Genomic DNA, 25601 nt, shown 5'->3' with positions numbered 1-25601 from the left:
AGGGGGCAGCAAGCAAGCAAGCAGCATCGGCTGGCGCGGTGCTATGGACCTCAGGGACAATGTCGAGACGGGGGAGACGGAGAACCACACCGAGCTGTTCTACGTGCCGATCCCAGACGAAGTGCCGTGCAAAGGGGAGCAAGAGAAGCTGTCCGGGGTCGTCAAAAACGTCCACAGAAAACTGCGCAGGAAATACAGAGAGGGTAAGCAGAGCGTCGGTGGGCCCCTCTGTGTCTCTCTTTGGCCCAACACTGAACGTTAGCACAACGTTACACAACTAAATCCTTTCTGTTAACAGCCGTAAAGACACGTTATTGTGCTCGGTAACGGTACTCGGTCTCGTGTTGAGTCCGGTGAACGTTAGCTGTTATGGAGGCGGACCCATAGGGCACCACGCAGCACGCGAGGCCTTTTAAAGCTACTTAACAATAACAGTAGCGCTACATACACTGGAAATGCCATGAAGTCACTAATGTAAACATGCATTTATGTCTCTTCTAAAACCAGCTTTACTTGGTTACCAATGAGAGATACTATGTTGACAATGAATGACCTACTTTTGCCTCTTTATTGCCAATAAATGAACTCTGTGGACTTTTACAGCCAGATTAGCTGAGTATTGGTGTTATTCTGAACTATAAAACTTAAAGGTTGAAGGTACATCAATCCATCATTGCTGAGTACATCAGAGAAAGAAGTTTTTACTCTTTATTTCTACTTTTCTGGAGACATATTCCCCAATTATTTCCTCATAAATAAAGTAAAGATCCAAGACTGACAGGAGACCAGCTCAGGATAGATTTACTTCTGCTTTTTTTTTGCCATTTGGGGAAGTACAAAAAAACAAAAAGGCAAAAAAAGTTGAAGATTATACTGTTTCGTGCAGGGCCGAGATCCTTTTTGCGGCACTGGCACCCAGTGGCAGGTGTCGGAACTGTGTCAGTCAGGTGCCACAACTGTGGCAGTCGAGCGGCACTGAGCGGCACTGTTCGGCACCTGAGTGGCACTGTTCGGCACCTGAGCGGCACTGTTCGGCAGCTGCCGAGCTGAGTGGGCGGAGCCACATTTCTAGAGAACACACATTGTTGTTACGACAGGTCAGCTGCCGTAAATCAGTTTTATGATTTTAGTTGAGTCACCGGAGCCATCCGTTCTCTGTATACATCCTGTGAGTAACCATGTTGTACTTTTTTGTTTCTTATTCATTTTATTTAAGTATGATTTTGCTGGTTTTGCAACAAAAGGAAACATAATACACTCCTTCCAAATTATTACTTTTATAGTCATTTACAACAATCGGCAAAAATAATGAAACCAAATCATCCGTTTTATTATCATTTAAAAGTATATATATAAAAACGTTTTTAAATGAAAACCCATAAAATCTCCAATCCAAAAATACATGTCTGAAAATATCTGAAATGTCTGAAAACAAGCTGCCAGTGACAATAGTTGTCACAAGAGTTCCGCCAGCAGTCAGAGGGGTGTCGGAGGGTGCCAGAGAGTGCCAGAGAGTGCCGGAGAGTGCCGGAGGGTGCCGGAGGGTGCCAGAGATTGCCGCGAGCAGTCAGAGGGTGCCAGAGAGTGCCGGAGAGTGCCAGAGAGTGCCGGAGGGTGCCAGAGAGTGCCAGAGAGTGCCGGAGAGTGCCAGAGAGTGCCAGAGAGTGCCGGAGGGTGCCGGAGGGTGCCAGAGAGTGCCAGAGAGTGCCGGAGGGTGCCGGAGGGTGCCAGAGAGTGCCGCGAGCTGTCAGAGGGTGTCGGAGGGCAGAGGGGTGTGCCCCCCCTGGTCCGTGTATGTTTTGATAGTCTGTTTTATGGTTTATTTGTTTTTCTTTTCAAGAGCGACGCAAAGTCAGACAGGTAGTTCGGAAGTAAGAATATGTCAAAAAAGGTAATAGAATGACCATATACAAGAAAATGGTTCGTCTATGATGCAAGCACATACCAGGGTAACATTAGGAGACAAATACATAAATATAAATGAATAAATGTGGGCTGATGGGAGTGTGTTAGCAACAATAGTTGACTACATGCGATTTCATATTAATTTATCCATGTACACAGCAAGAATGAAGTTTTCGATTAATCTGTGGATTGTTTGATGCAATACAGTTTTTAATATAGTTTAATCAAGGTCATTTTTGTGTGTGCAGAGCTGTTGCTATTTATTCTTCCACCGTATTGCTTTGCTGCTTGAGTGAACGCAGAGCATAGCCTGTAATAGCCTGAATAAGAGTGTTTACCATTTCTACCACTAGATGGCAGTATACGTGTATTTCAACCATAGATTTGTCATATTTACTTGTGTCTTTGTTAATTGTCTAGGTTATTGATACAGATGGATTTAATGCTGATTATTTCATCTGATATTTGATGTTGATGGTTAATTTGCAACCTGGTTGTATACATCATGTGTTTACTTGTTATTTGTATATAATAGAAAAGTGAGCATGTGTTCATGAAGCAATACATAATGACAATTGGAAAATAAAGAGACGTTTGGTTCATTCTTTTCAAACACTTCGCCTAGTTTACCTACTTCATTGATTTAATTGTCACACTTAAATCCTGAATTGACGAGTGAAACAGAAGAAGTTAAAACGCCAAGATGAGAAGATATAATGTTGGTCAAATACTGTGGTCCAAATTAAAGTACTTCAGTTTCATTGCCATCGATTTTGATTCTAGAATATTCAAAAAATTCCTAATCTCACAAGACAAGAGCAAAAACAAGATTAAGTTGTTCTGTGTCGGAGGGTGCCAGACAGTGCCGGAGAGTGCCACGAGCAGTCAGAGAGTGCCGGAGAGTGCCGCGAGCAGTCAGAGGGTGCCGGAGAGTGCCAGAGAGTGCCGGAGAGTGCCGCGAGCAGTCAGAGGGTGCCGGAGAGTGCCAGAGAGTGCCGGAGAGTGCCAGAGAGTGCCGCGAGCAGTCAGAGGGTGCCAGAGAGTGCCAGAGAGTGCCAGAGAGTGCCGGAGAGTGCCGGAGAGTGCCGGAGAGTGCCAGAGAGTGCCAGAGAGTGCCACGAGCAGTCAGAGGGTGCCAGAGAGTGCCAGAGAGTGCCGCCAGCAGTCAGAAGGGTGCCGACAGTAGTCAGAGTGTGCGGTTCGGTTTTGCTCGATTTAGGTTCTGTTTTGTTCTGTTTTCGATGAAAAGTGCTGTTGAAACTTGTTAGATGTAATTAATGTGATGGTGAACAATTCAATAATAGTCAAAATTCTGTTACACATGAAAGCATTAGTATTTGCTGAATCAATAAAGCTGCAGTTGTCATGGGTGGGAACACACAAGGAATAGAACCAGACGCAGAGACTGTCAGGACATTTTTATATATCTTAATTACAATCAAAATAAAACTGAACAAGTAAAAAAATGAAATCCACTCCAATTAAACATATAAAAACAACATGAGAATTTATGAACAAATGAACAAGACTATGTTAGGCGACCCAAACATTTGTCCCTTCTTCACTGAAAACTAATCGCACTCCTTAAATGCGCCATCCACCTTGTAGCCCTTGTCCACGAACTCCTCACAAAACATGTCATAATCGCTCTGATAATGGAATTCAAAGACGAAGACACTTTGTGGTGAGTCTTCGTCTTCATCCATATTTTCACGTTCGTCTAGCGCTTTCAGCTGGTTTTGTTTGTCCATATTTGTAACTTCTGGCAAAGTGACTGTTCCCTTGAACACCTTGGTCTGGCACCACTTGGCTGCCAACAAAGTGTGTTCGAGACGTCTTAATTTGCCATTGTTCTGCATTTGAAGAAAAGGAGCATTATAAAAAACACCATTAATTTGAAGTATATTTAATTGAAGTCACTTTGACTATAAAATATGAAACAATAACTAAATAGCACATTTAATTTCAACAAGAAAGAAGTGATACATCGTAATGCTACATCAGCACAGTAATACTTTTTCCAAACGTCTAAAAGTGATGTGCACATTTTGCTTGTGTACCAGACTGGAGGTCCTTGAGCACCATGTATGTTGTGTCAAACCAAACAAACGTTGGATCGGGTCGGTGTTATAGGAGACAATAACCAAACTTTTTTGTAATGGTGGCGGGGGATCATAAGCAGGATTTCACTGGAGTGTGAATAATGTAGTGGAACCCCAATTTGGAATTCACCATCCAATTCGGGTGGAAAATGATAAACCCTTTTGTTTAACTGTGTAATGATGTGTTCAGACATGCTATATCAGACTTGCACAATAATTACCTGTTGGTCTGTCGGGTCTTGGGCTGCAATGCTGCTGGTTTTTTGATCTGCTCCACTTGAAATTAACAGAAAGAGAATAAATTGTGACATTACTTTCAGGATTTACTTTTCTCTAAAAGATGAAAAGTTCACACTTTACAGAGAATGCTGGATTCTTAAGGCAAACTGAGCATAGGCATACAGTTAGCCATAGAAACACAGTTCTTCATTTATTTATCATTAACCTTGAAAATGTTTTGATTTATATCAATTGCATTGTCCCGAGATGACTTTGCCCTTCATCACGCAACTTGTTTGTGTCTTTGCTGTGTCTGTATTTTGTTCATTGTTGTCATTCAAATCCATAACATCTTCATTTAACACACACCACTTCCATAGCACCTCTATTTAAACAACTGCACCAGGAGAGTATCGCAGTACTGTGAGTTCAAACATTTCCTTAAACCTTACTTTATTCACACAAACATTCATTAATTTCACACTCATCAAATAACCACACCACAAATAGTCTGTCTCTAAATGTAGCCTGCAGTAGCCTCCTTAATTGAAACAACTGTTGACATTGCTTATTATTATTTGCTTTTATTGTTACTGACAATCCAATTCTATTTCCTTTTGTAAGACTTTACATTTTTTTCATTTAGCCCCAATTTTTTGTCTTAACTTGAAAATAAAAAGCATCATTTTGACCCTATACTAGGACTGTGTCTCTGAGTGAATTCACCCGCTCTCCTCACATCGCCTGGTCACATCTATACTTCAACAGGCATAAATTAAAAAGAGATATATAAATATATATTTAAATATATTTCTAGCCATTACAGACATACGTTGTCCTACTACATAAAAACAAAGAGTCAAGGAGGCAAGCAACAGGAGAAATGCAAAGTGAAGTTTAACTATACTTCCACCTAGCTCTCCACCTGTTGCTAACCGCAAAGCACCCTCCACTATCATATTTACTTTCCCAAAAGTGAAGGAATTACTTAGATCTCACAATGAGGTCTTACCTTTGTGCATCTTCCTGTTTCAAAAGGATACGTTCTGCCTCGTGTCGCCAAAGACCAAAAGTTTTCCTCAGCCACTGAATTGTTACCTTAAAAGCAACATGAATGCACATTTTGTGACCACATTTCATTTATTCTAGAGATGTAAGGTGTGCAAAATTGTGAAATCAAATTAATCCAATGTGTAATAATTTTACCAACCCTTTATTAAAGCATTATTTGTGCCTAAAACTATCAGCAGGGCCAGGAAAGCTTGGTCAAAATAAAACTCCAAAGTTAAGTATGGCCAAAAATTACATTTTTGGGCTGTATGTTATGTATTTATTACACTGCTGTCAAGAGAAAATATATGGATACAGTCATACAGTCAAAGGTTTTTGCTTATGTTTTTCATCAAAATAGCATACATTCACTGGATAACAGTAAAGCGTGGGTATATGTTATCAAAAACAAAGTGACAGTGTATTTCAAACATTTATTATTATAAATGGGATGGTTTTGTCTCTCACAATTGTGTATTATGTGTATAATAATTTTATTATTAATAATTTAAATAATTTTTTTTGAATACTATGAATCATACCTCTGGCAGAATCACTTCTTCCAGGTACATCTTCTGGTCAACTTCTGTTCCTGGTACAGGCAGGATGTTCTTCAGCCTGTTCATCATCTGTGCAGTCTAAAACATGTTGCAAGTTAGTTATTACCTTTACAGACCTTTTTTAGAAGCTTTGGTGACAATGTTGTGCTTGTGTTTTTTTATATTATTTGAAATACAGTTCATAATTTCCTATTGACATGGAATGTACAAAATGCATGGAATTATTTATTGTCTAAGAGTGAAATAAAAACGATTTGAGACAAATAGAAATATGTTTTGCTTCTAGTTATGAGGTGACATGACAATGTCTTGGGCATACCTTAATTTCATCCAACAATGTGTTGTTGGTGGCATACATTATCTGTAGCCCTGGATAACAACCCTTATGTTGGTGGAGATAGACTCTGTTGGACAGAAGCTTGCCATCTTGCAGATCTTTCTCCAGATCCTTAGAATAGCATAATAATTCTGATGTTAAAGGATTGGTAATCCCAATTGACAAATATGGAAAAAACAGCTGCTTAACATAGTATAGAAGTCATTTCAAATCTTTAATTGTAATCCATTACTCAAAATATTGGTCACTACATCTGAGAAGTTTGACAACCATCCATCTAGCTGCCAGACTGCATTTCAAAATAATTTGTCAACATAAAAATTCTTGCATCTCACAAATGTAGGAAGGAGTTCTTAAATACATTAATAATACATATTTGAAAGATCCTTTTTTACCTTTATGTCTTGGTCAGTCAACATGCTGTCCACCTCAGTTGATTCCAGGCTTTCCTTACTGGTGACAAAAAGAGAAAGCCTTTTCTAAGCAAACAGCCTGCTACACTCTGATCTTTGAATTACCTTTAAAGGTTTTTGTGATAGTATACATGAATACTTTGTGTAAGATATTACAGAATTATGCAATTTTTAAAATAACCATGCCTTCAAAAACTTCCAAGAGGATATTAGTGGAAGGAAATGCAAGACTCAGGCAAAAGTTGTTTCAAGTTAGGTGAGATCATTACTATCATAGCACTCACACATTTGGTTGGACAACTTTATTGCAGCCACAATCAAAGTCTTTGTCGGTACACTCTCCAGCAACAATTCCAGCACAGTGGAAATGAATCCATTTCTTGCAGTTTTCGCATTGAAGCCATTTATAATCCCTCAGGTTTTTGTGGAGAAACCTAAGTTGAACAGATAATTAAAAAACATTCAAAACTAACCAAATGTTAAGTGGTGGCTAAAATGTTAGATATCTTTGAAATGCAAGTTTTGTCATCTAAAACTTAAAGATACAGTGTGTAGTATTTGGCGGAATTTATCATTGAGGTTGCAGATTGCAACCAACTTCTTCCGTGTGCTAAGCATGAAGGAGAACTTCCTGATTGAAATGGTACTATCTAGAGCCAGTGTTTGGTTTTCTACTGTAGGAACATAGCGGCCAGCTCTCTGAAAATAACCTGCTCCGTATGTAGATATAAACGGCTCATTCCAAGGTAACGAAAACACAATGATTCTTATTTTTAGGTGATAATACACTTAAGAACAAATATTTATTAATATTATATTCTATTTCTTCCAATAGATCCCTCTAAATGCTACACACTGTTATTTTAACATCTATTAAATATGTATTTCTTTTTTAAAATTGAACACAAACTTATAACTTACACACTTGTCCCCACGACACGCTGAAAAATGCAGGCTCTTATGCACCATGCCATGCAATGGCAGTTGGAGTCCGCCTCATTTTCTTCTGCTCTTGTCAGCCTGGCCTCTTTTCTTTCCATTTCCTCTGACTCATCCTTGGTGAGAGGGAAGGCCTTTTTTGGAAACATAGAAAGTACAACTGGAGAGGTTAAAGTCCGGACAACACATTAAAAATATATTTATTAAATATAGAACCAAAAAAATCGTTGTTTTCATTACTGTCTCTGGGATATGTTTTAGCATTTTTGCTGCATGGTATTTCCGCAGAGTCCGGCATTGGGTCATTGTCAGTGACTCTTCTTGGACATCTGTATTGGTCATTTCATTCTCAGCAGCCTATATGTCAAATGATAAGATTGTTAATTGCACACAATCTGTGAGGATTTTTATAATATTTTTATAATGTGCATAGGCCTATTATAATATTTTAACAATGCACACTGTACACCAGAGTTTACGCTGTACTTTTTTTACGGTTAATAAGGCCGTTGATATTCCAGAATTTCAGCCATATAGAACGACTATTGGACATATGTATTAAATAGACATTTAATAGCCTTCATTTGACAAAACTGGAAAATACGTCATATGAAGAAGGGGTTTAAAAAAATAAAATAATAGGCTGGGCGCACTCCAAATTCTGTGTTTGTCAAATTCAAACTGTGGCTTCTATGGCTATAGCCAAACAAATTGTTTGAAGCTTCATTCAAAACCAGCTTCAAAACCAAACTACTTGAAAACTGTTTAAAAGCAGGCATATGCCAGCTAACGTAAACACTGCTGTACACATTGTCACATGGATTTACTCACTGAGCAGACAAAAATCCCACAATTGACAGAGTCTTTCTGAAGCCACTGGACAGGGTATCTCATACTCCAGTCCTGCAGCCCACCCTTCTTCCGAAAGACATTTCTGGGAGTGCCAAAATGTTAACAAATGCAATTACATGTCAAAGAGATGAAAAAGTGTTATTGTGTCATATTTGCATTTTGGTAGCTGACGTAGACTCACTTCAGAAGATCCATGTCATCCTTGTCTAAACCGGTCCTGGTCTTCAAGGAGTCATAAATACGAATTTCTTTTTTGGAGAAATCCAGCACCTTATAAACAATAATGTCAAGATGTAATTCACCAGATGTTGAGGTTTATTATGTGTTGTCCTGTTTAACATGGTAACATAAATAGCACCTCTTTGACTATAGAAATTATTGAAACACATGAGGTTGGAACAATCTCTTTACTCTAGAACCATTATTCATCTGGTCTTATAAGTCATACAATCTTTTTTTCATATTTATGGTTATGTTTGGAAACAGTCAATAAAAACTAATATCTGATGCATACCCATAGAATGAAGTGGTTGCCAGTTTCTTTACTGATATGACCCACAATCCTTGGCAGAAAGATCATTTCAGCATCCTCCTGTAGAATAGAGAGTTATAATTTTACTCAGTCACTGCCAAATGCCTACTGAATAATTTAATTTGTAAAGGGTGATAGTTGTCCACATTTGTGTGAAAAACTTACAGGGAGATGACTAACAAGCCTGTCATTGACATTTTTGTTGATCATCCAGTCTCTGTGCCACAATATAAAGTCAAAATGACCAAGTGCTGCAGTCTGTAAACAACAAAATCACAAACCTTTGTAATACACAAGCTAAATGACAATAGAAAATATCACATTCGCATTTTGATAGCCATAAAATATTACGATGACCATGTGACAGCACTTACCTTTGAGTTGTCCATGGAAAGCTGTGCCACACGATAGTTGACGGCCTAAAGGAAAATATGTAATCCTAATTATAAACAAAATCACATATGCCAAGCTACGCATGCATATGTATCTGTACTGAATTTACAGAAATCTTTTGACAGACTGTATATTATTGTAATCATTGTAGTTTGATAAACTATTTCTATGCACATATAACTTACATCATCAGTGAGCCATGGCATAACCCATGCCGATTCGCCCAACAGTTCCACAGGACAGACACTGCAGATATCCAGTATGGATACAGGATACCTTCGATTGATGTTGTCCAACACCTGCCTTTCATCACGGGAACCTGTCAGAAGTTTCCTTAACTTCTCCTGAGTGATATACACATGTAAAAAATAATGCAAATAACTGTATAACTGTAATTTACTGAAGCACCAACACATGGAGTATCCAGAGATATTCAAAGTCATACAAAAGCAGCCATATATTAAAAAGACTTAGATAATACTTAAAATGGACACTTTCTTTAATGGAGAAATTATCGTTGCCATAGTGAATCTCACCTCGTCGACATCATCGATGGTGTACTTCTGGGCTGAGAATGCCTTGATCTTGTCCATGGCTGACTCTGGTGCCAAATGTGGTCCAGTGGCTGTTTGCTTAACTACAAAATAGTGCATATTGTCATTCAAGTTGAAAAATGGTAAATTTCATTTTTTTAATGACAGCATGTACTTCTAACTTTTCACATATAACAGCTTTAAGGTCATTTTTTCTACTAAGACAATATTACACATTTATAAGTTAAAGGTTGCAGCATGTCCAATTGAAGACTGATAGATTGAGGCGTTGGTCAGATAATGTGGAGGTGTTACCATGATATACAAAGAAAAATTCAACAGAAAAACGTTTTGGTTTTGTTTAGCATGACTAACTTGATGAAAGAATTTCAATTTTAGAGTCACAAACCAACATCTATGATTGTGGCTATTTAAACAAGTAAACACAAAAAAACATTATGTTATCTTCTACAATAGCAGGGATTAGACACTTTGTGGCTGCAGTTGCATGTGGTATAAAGGTCAAGAAAGGCTGCTTGTCGTTCAAAACTTCTCTATAACATAAAAGAATGAAGTCTATAAACAGTTGTCAACAACAAATTTTTGAACATGAAAACAATGACAATTTTGATGTACGCTCTTACCTGAAGATTCCAACACCAACCTGCCATATTGTCCTATCGCCAGTGGTGTGCTGCATATTGCCATCATATTTTGCAGGAAGCAATTGTTTATTTTCTCATTGTGTAATTCAATGAGTACTCGAACTGTCTGCTTGAAGTGTGCCTCCTTCATTTGGCAGACAGAATATCTAAATGCTGCCAGCTCACGGTTGAACTGTTCTGCCACTGAGGAATTGATCTCTGAGCGTAAAGAGGGGCAGATGTTCAAACTCCTCAGTTTTTCCTCTGGTCTGCGTTGGTTTTTCTGATGGAACCTGTCATAGAGTGCATACCTCTCATTTGTTTTTGTGATGGAATGTAATCCAGTAAACCGATCTGTTCCTTGAACAGGTTGCAGTGGTGCGCCTGGAGACCTGAGATTAGGAATCCACTCAAGGTCCACTTGAAGTGTCTTTTCCCTGGCTGCATCAATGTTTGGCTGTGATGGTGCACAGAGCCGGCCATCATGGGGCTGAAAGAATTTCTGCTGGGTTCTATTGTTCATGTGGCGTGCAACCTGTCCTGCCACATCTGAAATATATACAGTTGGAAAACTGTTAAAGCTTAGAAGCCCATCTACGTGATCTCTGGCCGATTCTCCCCAAAAGAGAAAGTTCACATAGTACACAACTCCATGTGTACAGGCGAAGTGCAACACACCACCTGGAAAAGAAAGCAAAATTGTAATACATTTGTATGAATTTACTCACATGCTTTTAAAAACCACATTTCCCCTTTATTTATCACCTCCTGTTTTTTGTAGTTTTACAAAGAGCTTTGGGTAAAGCTCCTTGAAATTGAGCAGCTCCTCCAGTCGGTTGACAAGGTCAGTGATGGAACCCTCAGAAGTCACACCAAGTGCTGCACAGGCATCTTGTAGTTCCTTCTTTTGAAGCTGAAATAATCAATGCAGCTTTCAGTATACATTCCAATGAAAAATATGCACAACAACTTCAATTATAATACATTGTGAACTTTATACTCACCCTTCTAGACTCAAGAAGTGCATGGATGATGTCTTCATCCACCTTCTGTTTGGACACCTTGGTCTCTACTGACCTTTTCTTCAACCCCTTTTTCAATTCTGTCTTTGGGAGAATGTTTCCAACACGCGTGTCCTTTCCCATCCATGGAGCCAATGTGGAATATGTTAGCAAGGACCTGTAAGGGTTTACTGTGGTGGTTCCTATTAGAAGTGAAAGTACAGATGATATACACTTACACTACATCGGTATCTTTATATTGTTATTATTTTTTTGTTTTGTTTGGAGATGTGCATTAACAACATTGTTAACTGGCTTTTGTTATTATAATAACAGGAAGAATAAATACATAATTAGTGTCAATGGAGCAGAGTACACCAATAGTACGAGAAGTGATACCAGTATTAACAAAGAGGACGTACCTGATGTGAAGCCCTCAGCAATCATCTCCTTGTCCAGGTCTGCCCATGTCTTCTCAATATCTATATTGAGGTCTGTGTCTGTCACAGTGTCCAGGTCCGGCCTCTTGAATGTCCCAACTGAGAATAAACATAGAGCAACAGTAATTTGAAAAGTATTAAACCTATTTGCCTATTTGACTTCAATGTCGTATAAAATGTATTGAACATGATAAACTCTGTTATATGACATAAACATTAAACTGTGCTACTTTCGAAATGAAGTATGCTATCAGAGGGGCTGGTGATTTTACATCTATTCATGCAAATACAGAAACTTCCTTTTCCTTTTGTGGGTGAGGGGGATAATAAAAGTAAGTTTATGTTTGTAAGACATGGATTTTATGAATTTACCTGGCACATCAAAAGCCACTTTCCAGTTGGCATCAGCAATAATGACCGGAGGATTATGGCCACATTGGTGACAGGAGAAGTGAAACTCAAAGTCCATCAGCGAAAGGAAGTGGTGGAAAGCCTTGCGTACTGTCTGGTGGTGGTATGTGTTTTTATTAAACAGATTGATGGTGTCCAACATGCGTCCACAAGCTGTCTTGTTCTGGAGAGCAGGATAAACAGCACATGCAGAGGATTTACTGCAAAACATGTTATTTTAAACCAATCCTCAGAACACAACATGTACACCAGAATGATCATAGATACTTCAGAGAAAATCATACACTAAAAGTAAATGTTTCAACAGAACACCTAACCAAATTCTATAATCATGTGTAATTAGTTAATTTAGAAAAACTTACAGCCAAAGCAGAGAGCAGGAGTGCACATAGCGGAAGAGTGAGCAACACCCTGTCGTTGAAATTGTGGAACCCGGATAAGTAGTCTTGGAAACGGACATGATTTCCACAGACAGGGCACTTCTTTATAGCAACAGAGACCCCTTAAATTTGAGCAAAAGGACAACATTATTTAAACCAAAGTAAGCAAGTAAGGGAGTACGCACAGAAAACACCAATATAGTTTCCCTGTAAAATGTGAGAATCTTTAATGTTGGTATGTGCAAGCCTTTAATTGCACATTCTCCACCAAATAGTAATTACTCCTACATTAAGTGTATTTACAAAGACTAAGATAGACATTTATATGTGTTCGTACACCAATGGGTTAAATTAATGTAGCATGTAATTACCTTTTTCAATGAAGCTATATCCATAAACGGTGGCTTGTGTTGTTATTATTTCCTCTGTCAGACCTGGGGATGTTGGTCCAGGGCAATATGGACAATTGAGCTCACTTGGAATGAAACACGTCGGTGGTGGCTTTTCCTTGGTTCGCAGTTCGATGGGGATGTTGTGTAATGCAGGAATCTTCTTTGCTTTGGCCAAGTACTCAGTCATAACACGGACTTTTTGATCATTGACGTTGGATGATGTACATGGCAGTTCTGGGTCAAGGAGCTCACTTTCCATGTCTTCAATTTCCTCTTGGTGGGTATCACAGTTAGAGAGAACATTTGGAGACTCCTGAAAGATCCACCACATGGCCATCATGTGATGGACACAGCGGAGTGATTGTCCCCTTTGCCTACAAGGACAATGCCACTGACCCCCCACAGAGTCAAAGCTTACCATGGTACGCTCAAATCGGCACCAATTGTCCTTTTTGTCTGTGAAGACAGAGAAAAATAGCCATCTTTTGGAAAATCCAGCATGTCCATAAAGAATGGGGTTGATGCTTTCAGTTCCCTTTTTGGCTGCTGCTGTTTGCAACTCCTTGCACCGCTCACTCCATTCAGTGGAGATAAGTCCCTTGTCCAACATTTCCTGTAGCGAAGTATTTTTCACAGATGCTGGGGGGACATACGGATCGGCATATTTTACTCTTTCTAGGTGAACACACTCTTTTCCTGGATTTCCCGATGCTTTCGCAATGTCCATCAATTTCCGACAGAGTGAAACTTCGCAATCGATAACCGGTGTGCTTGTAGACTTTATGACATGAATTGGGAACAGAGGGCCTGAATCATGTTTTGGTGTGACATAAATGCCACTGTCAGGGTCAATGCACATCATAGGGGTTGTCGGACGGTTGTGAACCTCACGGATATGGCGTCTCAGATTGGAATGAGTTGAAAGTAATGAACTGCAATGCATGCATGGAATACTTTTATTCTTCTGTGAAACCTTTGGATGTGGGATATCACCTGCTTTCTCTGTGCCAGCTTTATTTGAAGCTTTTTCTAAAAAAAAAAAAGAAGAAAGAATTTACAGAACACATTATGTTCCATGTAACTGATATTTATTTATTTTTTACAACATTTTATGAAGTAAATGTGTTTGCTTGCAGTGTCAAGTTGGCAAAAATTGTCAAATACAGTAACCTGAGTAGATGGGGATGGGCAGGGCTAATTGTAAGAGTACGAACAGAAGGTGCTACAAATGAATGAATAGGAGAAGTCGGCTAGTATTAATGGTATTAGTTTTAGGAGGAAGGCCTTATCTTTTTTTATTAATTGTAGCTATATACAAAAATGCGAGAGAGTGAAAGTTAGTGTGTGGTTGTTAATGATAGAAGTAAGGATTGATTGATGGATGGATGGATGGATGGATGATAGTATGGGTGCTAGATGTTATATCTTAAAATATATCTTACCTGTTTTCTTGAATGATTCAATACCTACAATTGAAAGAAGAATTGGTCATCATTGAATTCAAATAAAATAAATCTTTATAGTTACTTCACCACTTCAAGTCTTTGCAACAATGGGCTCTGAAGCTACCCGTTATCAAGATGGTTTCTCAGAGACCCTAATTCCACTAATTTGAAAAATGTATTTCTTCATAATAAAGTATTTGTACTTACTGATATAATGGGACTACATATATTTGTTCTCGACTCCATGTATAGTTCTCGTTCTTATTTGCCAAATTTCTAATAAATGTACAACATATTCACCCTTAAAAAATGTAAGTTTAAATTAAAAAAAATAAAAACATTATGTAATTTAAAACCCCAAATGAACATTACATAACAACACTGAATTTCACATTGGATGAATGACATTCATGTATTCAATATCTTAAAGGTAAAGTTTAGTATTTTAGAAGTGGATTTAAACAAAAGGTCTGTCAACTGTGGTCTGATTGTGATATGGTCTTTAAGTGCCCCTAGATGCTTCAAATATATTTACAGGTGATATTTATACATCATTTTATTTGGGATATAGAGATCGAAAGGGAGGCCAATGTTGTAATTCAGTATTTGAATGTCTTTATGTCAAACATAAATTGTCTATCAATACCATCATGTATTTCCCTTAGTTGTTGGCCTTGTAAATACCTTTGAGTGTGACATATACTTACCATGAACTAGTTGAAGATGTTTCCTGAAGTTCACAATTCGGGAAAACACTCTGTAGTTGCACAACGGACAATGATTGTGGCATCTATGGCTTTGATTTGAGTCCTGGCAAAAGCATGCCACCACAAATTTCTCTGTTGAAGAACATTGCATAAAATTAGGAATATTAGTGACATGAAGATTTGCTTAAACTGTTGTAAAAAACAGGAGCATACAGTATTTTATCTTCAATTATGTTTAAGTACCTGTATCTCCATCGCGAAAATAAACAGCATCCCTTAGATGTTTTTGATGTAGATGCCCCGCAGAAGCCTCTACTTGCAGAGTGCAAAATATACACTTGGGACCAACAAACTGAAGAACAGACTGTTCATCATTGAAGACCTGATGTGAATCTGTAAGAGAATATATGTATTTATTTATTTTTAAATAAATGTCAACAAATATGTAATACGAAAGAAAGGACCCAGCTTCATTCTATACAAAAAATAATAAACAAAATATATGCCTGAACTCAACGTGTGCAGTAGAGAGCAAATACAGATCATACTCTATAGCATATTTACATGAATCTTAGATGTAAACTTTTAACAACTTGTTAAGATACAACTATTTTTTCTACTACTAGTTATTGGTAGACCTATAAATCAGTGTATAGGCCTACTTCTGGGGAAGGGGGGTTATTACCAAAAATAATGTCTGTGTGCCATCACTATAGAATACCTTTGAGTGAATATAGCCTAGACTGTAATCTTCCTATATTATTTGTATATACCTGTATGCTTTTTAACAATACTGAAAATCAGAGAGGAGGGTTGGATTGGGCATGTTGTTTGTCTTTTTTCCCCCTCATTTCAGTTTCTGTGATTAGTTGTCTATAGACACCCTGGCCTACCCATCGAATAAACAGGGAGCATGCATTTTCCAAGAAATAAAAGTAAATAATATTTTAAATAACAAATTGAGGTGACTACAAATAGACTGTAACATTAGCCTGTTATGAATGTAGGAGTGAAGTGCACCTAAATAACATCTCCTGCATTAGCCTGAGGCATTGTTGCATATGTGCGAAATTAACATTCACCTCCAGTTCACTTCCAATGATTTCCGGTGAAATCATTTTACATCCTCACTGATATGTTTTCAATCATGAGTTTAGACAGGGACCATGTGATGCACTACAAGCCTAGTTCCAGTAAAACTCGTTATTTTTATTTGCGTTATTTCTTGACATGTGGCGCACACTGTAGCCTACAATGACATCTAGTGGCCACGGCCTTGGCAGCACCTTCAATCGGTTATTAAATACCTGATAATAAATGCATTTACTGGATGACAGTGATCAAAAAAGTAGCATACCTTTGTTTTATTGTTTTATTTCTGACACCCACTAGAACCAGTAAATATATCTTACAGATATTAAATTGAATGCATGCTGTGACGAACGTGGCCACTACACTACCTGCCGGTGTGGATGTTAAATATTTAAGGTGAAGATACACCAAATCCGTGGACGTATGTGGAGTTGACGGATACCATTCATTTTTTTATTGGAGAGGATGATAGACTGACCATTCAATCTATCCACATTTGCATAAACAACACCCGCCTTCAACTTTATACAAATTTGGTCCGTCCATCACAAGACAGCAGGCTCGCGAAACTCAGACCAAACAGTCATCTGTCGCCATGTTGAAATCACTTGAGCCATCGCGTCTTTCCGTTTGTTGGCTGGATTTGGTAGATCTCCTGGACATCAAGACCGTTTTTTCTCCTCTCCATAGACTCTTAGTCATAGTGCATCACAGCATCATTGTCTAAACACTCATTTTTGAAAACATATGGGTGAGGACGAAAATGACTTTGAAGGACGTGCTATTTGCAATACACTATTTTGACACATAACCAATTCTTAATGTCAATGCCCGATGTAGTCACTGCTATTTTGTATAAAAAGCCCAGCCTAACCTAGGTTGCATGTAGGCATCCAACTTTAAATATTTAAATCACCTAACCCTAATGAAGTTACCAATAAAGTTAAGAATTGTTGAAGTAATTTTCGAAGTAGGAATAATTCGAGGTACTGCAGCGTGGAGGCATGCGCTCAAAGTGCATTCATCCTTACCTGCCATGGTTTAGTCCTTATGACCATGTCCAATGTCGATGCCCAGTACACAGAAACCTTTTTCAAATTGTCTTTGACATTTATCCAATACAAATCAGAAAAGGTAGTGTTAGATGTAAAGGTTTTTAAATTCTTCTGACACACTTCACCGATACTTCTCGACCTTCTTCGTATGACGTTAGGGATGCAGTGTCAACAACATCAAATAACACGGAGCCAAGGGCCCATTTACAGCCTAATCTCACCTATGGTTTTATAATTCCACCTACGCAAGGGGTGTGGGCTACATCAGTTGAGAACTATTTTTTGTCGGAGATTTCTTTTTTCTAACCTTTTTTTTAAATAAAGTAGGCTAATCTTTCATTATTGACATTATCATTTATGCAACATAGTTTTGCCTATTTTTGATCGGCATTATATATTTTTATGGTTACTTTTGGTGTCAACATGTGAGCACTGTCTAAGGCAAATCGGTTTGTTTCCACACGGCAGACATTCGTACCAAATAGGCTAGACTAAATTGTTAAAAGATCAATACGGAGCTGTATGGACTGGTCAAGTACAGCGAACAGTTAAAAAAAACGTCTCTTTCATTTTCTTTCCATGGAGGTTGGGTCCCGTATTAACAACGTTAGCCGTGCATCCACCGTGTATTGTAGTAGCACGGTAGAAGTTCCCTACTTAAATAGCCTGCGTGCTAAATGTCATTTCCTACTTAATTGTTTTAAATAAATGTAGTTCTCCTGTTATGGAAGTCATCACAATAGTAGCACAACATAAAAAAAGCAGATAAACAAGTTGAATACAAGTTTGACAACACAGTATATTATTATCTTTGTTAGTACTAGTAGACCTATTGTTGTTATTACTATAGGCCTATGTATTGATTGTTTTATAGGCTACGTTACATAGGCTACTACTAAACACATATACAGAAGGCCACATTGTTGTTTTCGTTATGTTATTGGCATCACACTACTACGATACAGCTATATTAACAAGCTAAATGCACGTTAGAAGGGTGCTCTTTCAGCAACACTTAAGCCATCTGAGACTACAAAATGGACCGATTGCTTGCAGCGTGATTGAGTTCCGAGAAAGAAAAGAAAATTACGTTCAATATAGTATTACAAAATATTAAAAACGTGGCAGGAAATTGCTAATATTGTAAATGTATAACACGTTAATCTCATCACTGCACTCTATAGGTAAACAGCCTTCAGTGGACCTTGCCTCAGTTAGCACCTAGTCATAGCACCACTTGTGCTTCCCATTTTGACCTTCATTACTATATCATCACTGCACCATCATCATCAACCTCTAACCTGTTCTGTTGTAACTCTGCTGTCAGCGTCTTAGCACCTCTCACAAAATCACATCATTATGTAGGCAATTTGGTCTAAAGAATGATTTAGCACAGTGCTTGTGTGTGAACACTGTTGTAGGAGTTGACTATATGACCTATTATTTAAGACTCAAACATATAAAAATGAAATTCATGTTCATTATCTTCTTTAAAATAAAACTTAGTCAAATGAACACACTATATTCAAACGTAATGGTGTGACAGATATATACTATATATATATATATATATATATATATATATATATATATATAGTATATATATATACTTCCCTTTCTATCCCCAAAATGTAAAAAAACACAACTCCATCCCATCTGCAACATAAACACCAGACAAGACATTTGTCAATTGAACCAATAATCCTACACTTACCAACAGCACATATAAGAAGAACTAAGAAGCCATTACTAGAATGAGGTGAATTATATAGCTTGATTATTCATACCACTGTTAATACTGTTGTCTCTTGTGTAACAATACCGCTAACTGTTCATTCCACATTATATATATATTTGACCAATTAACAAGTAGATGGTGAGGCAAGAGACAATTAAAAAAACACATCAGTGCTGACAAAGTTTTCTTATAATATCAATCAGACATTTGAGTCCATCTCTAAAAGGTTGTGGCAGATTATTGACAGCATTGTCCAGCCAGCAGTACACCGCATCTGGGCACTGCAGAGCAAATTCTCTCTCTGCAGCTTCCTGGTCCTTTTCACTGTGAAAGGGGTTGCTGCCAAAGTGTGACACTTGGGTCAGTTAGCCCACCTCTTCCTCATACCAGTCTGCAGCCACTGATGCATCCGGCAAAAGGTCTGTGGACAGCTTTTTTGGGCATCCCTCTCTGGCAAGTAACTAGGGATCCCCTATAATGACAATTGGACGTTTAACAATAGTTTTCTCTTTGAAATATAATTATTCTAATTCTGTAGGCCCTTTGTGCTTTCGAGAAGCTGACCTAAAACCTGGATTCAAGGTGGAACTAAAATGACCACAATCAGTGATACATTTTCAAAATAGTAACACTTCTGACGGTCTCCATCCGCCTACAGCTCCAGAGATTAATCTAAGGGGTCACAAGATAGTTAACATGGTAGCAATGAAGAAAGGAGAACAACTTAATCTTGTTTTTGCTCTTGTCTTGTGAGATTAGGAATTTTTCGAATATTCTAGAATCAAACTTTCTATATCTCGATGGCAATGAAACTGAAGTACTTTAATTTGGACCACAGTATTTGACCAACATTATATCTTCTCATCTTGGCGTTTTAACTTCTTCTGTTTCACTCGTCAATTCAGGATTTAAGTGTGACAATTAAATCAATGAAGTAGGTAAACTAGGCGAAGTGTTTGAAAAGAATGAACCAAACGTCTCTTTATTTTCCAATTGTCATTATGTATTGCTTCATGAACACATGCTCACTTTTCTATTATATACAAATAACAAGTAAACACATGATGTATACAACCAGGTTGCAAATTAACCATCAACATCAAATATCAGATGAAATAATCAGCATTAAATCCATCTGTATCAATAACCTAGACAATTAACAAAGACACAAGTAAATATGACAAATCTATGGTTGAAATACACGTATACTGCCATCTAGTGGTAGAAATGGTAAACACTCTTATTCAGGCTATTACAGGCTATGCTCTGCGTTCACTCAAGCAGCAAAGCAATACGGTGGAAGAATAAATAGCAACAGCTCTGCACACACAAAAATGACCTTGATTAAACTATATTAAAAACTGTATTGCATCAAACAATCCACAGATTAATCGAAAACTTCATTCTTGCTGTGTACATGGATAAATTAATATGAAATCGCATGTAGTCAACTATTGTTGCTAACACACTCCCATCAGCCCACATTTATTCATTTATATTTATGTATTTGTCTCCTAATGTTACCCTGGTATGTGCTTGCATCATAGACGAACCATTTTCTTGTATATGGTCATTCTATTACCTTTTTTGACATATTCTTACTTCCGAACTACCTGTCTGACTTTGCGTCGCTCTTGAAAAGAAAAACAAATAAACCATAAAACAGACTATCAAAACATACACGGACCAGGGGGGGCACACCCCTCTGCCCTCCGACACCCTCTGACAGCTCGCGGCACTCTCTGGCACCCTCCGGCACCCTCCGGCACTCTCTGGCACTCTCTGGCACCCTCCGGCACCCTCCGGCACTCTCTGGCACTCTCTGGCACTCTCCGGCACTCTCTGGCACTCTCTGGCACCCTCCGGCACTCTCTGGCACTCTCCGGCACTCTCTGGCACCCTCTGACTGCTCGCGGCAATCTCTGGCACCCTCCGGCACCCTCCGGCACTCTCCGGCACTCTCTGGCACTCTCTGGCACCCTCCGACACCCCTCTGACTGCTGGCGGAACTCTTGTGACAACTATTGTCACTGGCAGCTTGTTTTCAGACATTTCAGATATTTTCAGACATGTATTTTTGGATTGGAGATTTTATGGGTTTTCATTTAAAAACGTTTTTATATATATACTTTTAAATGATAATAAAACGGATGATTTGGTTTCATTATTTTTGCCGATTGTTGTAAATGACTATAAAAGTAATAATTTGGAAGGAGTGTATTATGTTTCCTTTTGTTGCAAAACCAGCAAAATCATACTTAAATAAAATGAATAAGAAACAAAAAAGTACAACATGGTTACTCACAGGATGTATACAGAGAACGGATGGCTCCGGTGACTCAACTAAAATCATAAAACTGATTTACGGCAGCTGACCTGTCGTAACAACAATGTGTGTTCTCTAGAAATGTGGCTCCGCCCACTCAGCTCGGCAGCTGCCGAACAGTGCCGCTCAGGTGCCGAACAGTGCCACTCAGGTGCCGAACAGTGCCGCTCAGTGCCGCTCGACTGCCACAGTTGTGGCACCTGACTGACACAGTTCCGACACCTGCCTCTGGGTGCCAGTGCCGCAAAAAGGATCTCGCTGTCTCTCACTGTTTCTGTAAAACTGCGTTTTCTCCGACAAAATCGTTCCTCTGGGGGGGATGTGGCTCCTGATCACCTCATCTGTCTTCACTCAGAGCAAGCTCACAAATATTTGCAAGTCTGTAATCGAACCTTCCGGATGCAAAAACAAAATGCAGCATTTCACTGTAGAATCAGTGGCTGAAGATGTGCGTCTTCACTCCTTCTCATGTGCTTGTGATCCAGTGACTAAAATGTAAATAATGAATAGATCTTCTTAATTAAAGATTGTATCAGGTTTGGATTTCCACAAGTCTGTCTGTCTGTCTGTCTCTCTCTCTCTCTCTCTCTCTCTCTCTCTCTCTCTCTCTCTCTCTCTCTCTCTCTCTGTGTCTCTGTGTCTCTGTGTGTGTCTCTCTCTCTCTCTCTCTCTGTGTGTGTCTCTCTCTCTCTCTCTCTCTCTCTCTCTCTCTCTCTGTCTCTGTGTGTCTCTCTCTCTCTCTGTCTCTGTGTGTCTCTCTCTGTGTCTCTCTCTGTCCTAAGGACATCTGTCTTCTTACCTATTGTGAGTTAATCCAGACAAGATCTAAAATGTTAATTTTGGGAAAGCCCTTTCAAAATACATCAGCACTGATATATGAAATGTAGCCAGACTGCTCAAACGATGAGGGGTTTATTCCAACTACGAAGCTTGAAGTTGAAGACTGTTTGTAGTTTTGAAGTGCTGAAGTGGATTTAAAACCAAAAAAAAGAAAGTTGCTACGATGCGTAAGCACACTGAGGCTTTGTGCTGTTGTTGACTCTCACTTTCTCTTTGACGAAATGCACAGTCCTACTGCAGACTGTGTGGGAGGGGAACACTAAGAGACAAAACCGTTAACTTGAGAATAGCATTAGCTTAGCATTAGTGTAGCAGAACAACAGCCAACAGTTTGTACGGTGAAGGCCTCATGGCTTATTTGACTTTGCAAGTTTAAAAGCCACAAATAGCTTGAATGCCAGGCTGGTTTGTTTCATTTGACGGCCTCTGAATCCAAAATATGCATTCTGATCATTTCACTCCTCAAATCATAAAGCAAGCAGCAACAAGAGAAGACTCGGCACAGGACAACTAGTTTAAAACAATCCATCATGCCGAAAATGAGTTTCAGTCTTGTGCTGTAATGGACATTTCCACCCGATGCATAAAGAGGTCAGGTTTTTGCTGTTATTAGTTTTGGCTCTGTCCTACTTTCCCCCTTTTTAGAAATGCTACACAACCAGGATATATTGTTTTTAAATGTATTGATCAAGTCCTATTTTGAATAAATCAAAAATAATGCCAGTAAATGAGATTGGGTGGTTGTTTTGGAGGCTAGAACTGCACAGAGAATTTGTCCTGCTAGCAGACCTCATGAGTGGTTAATAAGTAAAGCATGATCTGGTAAGCTTGGCATAGACTCACGGTGGTCATGCTTCTAGAGCGCTGCTGTTTACCGCCGCTCCTCTTTGTTGTCCTTTCATTTCTGCAAATCTGAATCAGTTTATTTTCTTGCGGTCATGGGATTCCTCTCTTTTGCCGATTTTGTGTTTGCCGATGCTACAGGCTGTAAACTGTGAAGATACGCTGATGGGACTTTGCATGGACTTTATTGTGACTGTGAAATGGCTACATGAGGATGCTTTTTAGAGGAACAGCTCCACTCCTGTGGTGGCAGAGACAAGTGAGTTTGTAGGCAATGTATCGGCAGCTTTTTCCAGAGGAGTACTGCCATGTTTAGGTGCTAAAGAGGTGGACCAAAGTTGGCAAGTAGGTTGTGAATGTTTGCTGTAACTTTATGTGGATGGACGTGTCAGACTTATAGGAGATAAAAAAACAGGACTTCAGCATGATGATGCCAGCAGCTTAAGCTAAGTTTAAATTCTCAAATGACTTTTCAACATTGTCAGGTCTGAGATTTACTCCTTGTGTTGTCTATTATTTGTCAGCTCTGTCCTGATGTTTGTATGTTTGTTTGTTTTTTTCCTCAGTGGGCGATTTTGACAAGATCTGGCGCGAGCACTGTAAAGATGAGCAGACGTTGAGTGAGTACGCCCTCGCCATGAAGAATCTCGCCGACAACCACTGGACCAAAAACTGCGAAGGAGAGGGACGCATCGAATGGTGTCGCAGGTACGGCTCACTGCAGTTTAGGAACCTCATGACGATGAAGTCTGACTCACCCAAACCTGCAGGATGTGCTTTTCACAACATGTCGCTGTCACAGTGAAGTTTGAGTTGTGTTTCGGTTCTACTTTCACAGTGTCTGTCAAGAATATTTTTTGGATGGCGGGATGAAAAGAATGGTAGAAAAGGATAAGAAAAGTGCCATGCTTACCATGGGTCTGGCTGCAGACTCTGTAAGTGCCCAACCGTACAGCACCATCCCCAGGTAAACAAAAGAGCAACTAAGCTCTCATTACCTAGGACAACAGTTACAGTAACTGGCCTGAATGTTACTTTATAGATCAAAAAAACAATGTTTATTATAAGATATGTGTTTGTTTTTCTCTTGTTTCTTATATAAAACATATTAGCAACTTATGTGTGGACCTTGCTGTGATGTTGTATTTTTTTGTTGTGGGAAAAAAGATGATTTTAACGATGTGGTTGCTCCAGGACAAAGAGACACTCTTTGATGCAAAAATCACGTTGGTTCTGACCCTTGTTCCGCTTTTGTGTTGTAGTTCTATCTCTCAGCTGGGGAAAATGCGCCTTCTTGACGTGGGAAGCTGCTTCAACCCTTTCTTGAAGTTTGATGAATTCCTTACAGTTGGTATCGACATAGTGCCTGCAGTTGAGGTACGGGTGCTTGTTCTGCTGTTTCTTTGTTACAAATCCTTGTTGACGCACATACAATGCATAGGGTTCCTGTTTGGGGATTAAGTGCTGGCATTACAGAGCAACAGCAAGACCGACAATGACTCATGCAGGGGCATCGCTGTTGTGGTTAGACAGTACGTGTGAACAGATTCTGCAGAAAGCGGAAAAAAAGGCGCCGTGCATTCTGCAGCTGCAAGGAGAGAAACTACATGACCGTGACAAAGAGAGCAAAAGATCAAATTAGAACCCTTTTGAAAAGGCTGACGTTCTGCCTGTTTTCTCTCCTTCAGAGTGTGTACAAGTGTGACTTCCTCAACCTTCAGCTCCAGCAGCCTCTCCAGCTGGCGAGCGACGCGGTCGAGGCCTTCCTCCGCCAGCTCCACAACCCCATCGACACGCTGCCCGCCCAGCTTTTCCACGTGGTGGTCTTCTCTCTGCTTCTGTCCTACTTCCCCTCACCTTACCAGCGCTGGATCTGCTGTAAGAAGGCCCACGAGCTGCTGGAGCTGCACGGCCTGCTGCTCATCATAACGCCCGACTCCTCGCACCAAAACCGCCATGCCCTCATGATGCGCAGTTGGCGCGTGGCGGTGGAGTCCCTCGGCTTCAAGCGGTACAAATACGTCAAGTATTCCCACATGCATCTCATCGCCTTCCGTAAGGCTTCTCTGGCCACCACCAGCGACCTGGTGTCCCGCAACTACCCAGAGATGCTCTACATCCCTCAGGACTTCCACTCCAACGAGGAGGAGGAGGAGTGTGCCGACGTACCCGTGCAGGCGCGCTCCGAGTTCGAGGATGACCAGATGGCGTGGGGCTTCACGGAGCTACCCGACGCTCCCTATGATTCCGATTCTGGGGAGAGCCAGAGCAGCTCAGTGCCGGGCTTCCACGAGCTAGAAGACCCCATCCTGCTTCAGAGCTAGGCTAAACCAGCTACCCCCCTCTCCCCTTCCCCCTCTCCCCTCCCCCACGTAACTGTCACCTCCCCTTCAACTGCTGCGCTGCCAAATTTAACCTGCTGCATTCTTCTCCCACTTGTCCTCCCTCTCCT

At 39.6% G+C, this 25601-nt stretch overlaps 1 protein-coding gene across 1 annotated transcript; it reads left to right on the top strand.

The window, feature by feature from the left end:
• On the top strand, positions 1-25473 carry samtor (S-adenosylmethionine sensor upstream of mTORC1; the record flags this gene model as incomplete). Its single annotated transcript, XM_079163401.1, has 5 exons — positions 1-203; positions 23716-23857; positions 23988-24116; positions 24412-24526; positions 24838-25473. The coding sequence occupies exons 1-5, from the start codon at positions 44-46 to the stop codon at positions 25471-25473; spliced, it is 1182 nt and encodes a 393-aa protein (XP_079019527.1). The 5' UTR covers positions 1-43.
• Between the last annotated feature and the right edge of the window lie 128 nt (positions 25474-25601).

This window comes from Pholis gunnellus, assembly GCF_910591455.1.
Source record: "Pholis gunnellus genome assembly, chromosome: 7".
In the NCBI taxonomy this organism is placed as follows: domain Eukaryota; kingdom Metazoa; phylum Chordata; class Actinopteri; order Perciformes; family Pholidae; genus Pholis; species Pholis gunnellus.
Note: the sequence above shows the minus strand (reverse complement) of the source record. Positions and strands in the feature narration are given on the sequence as shown.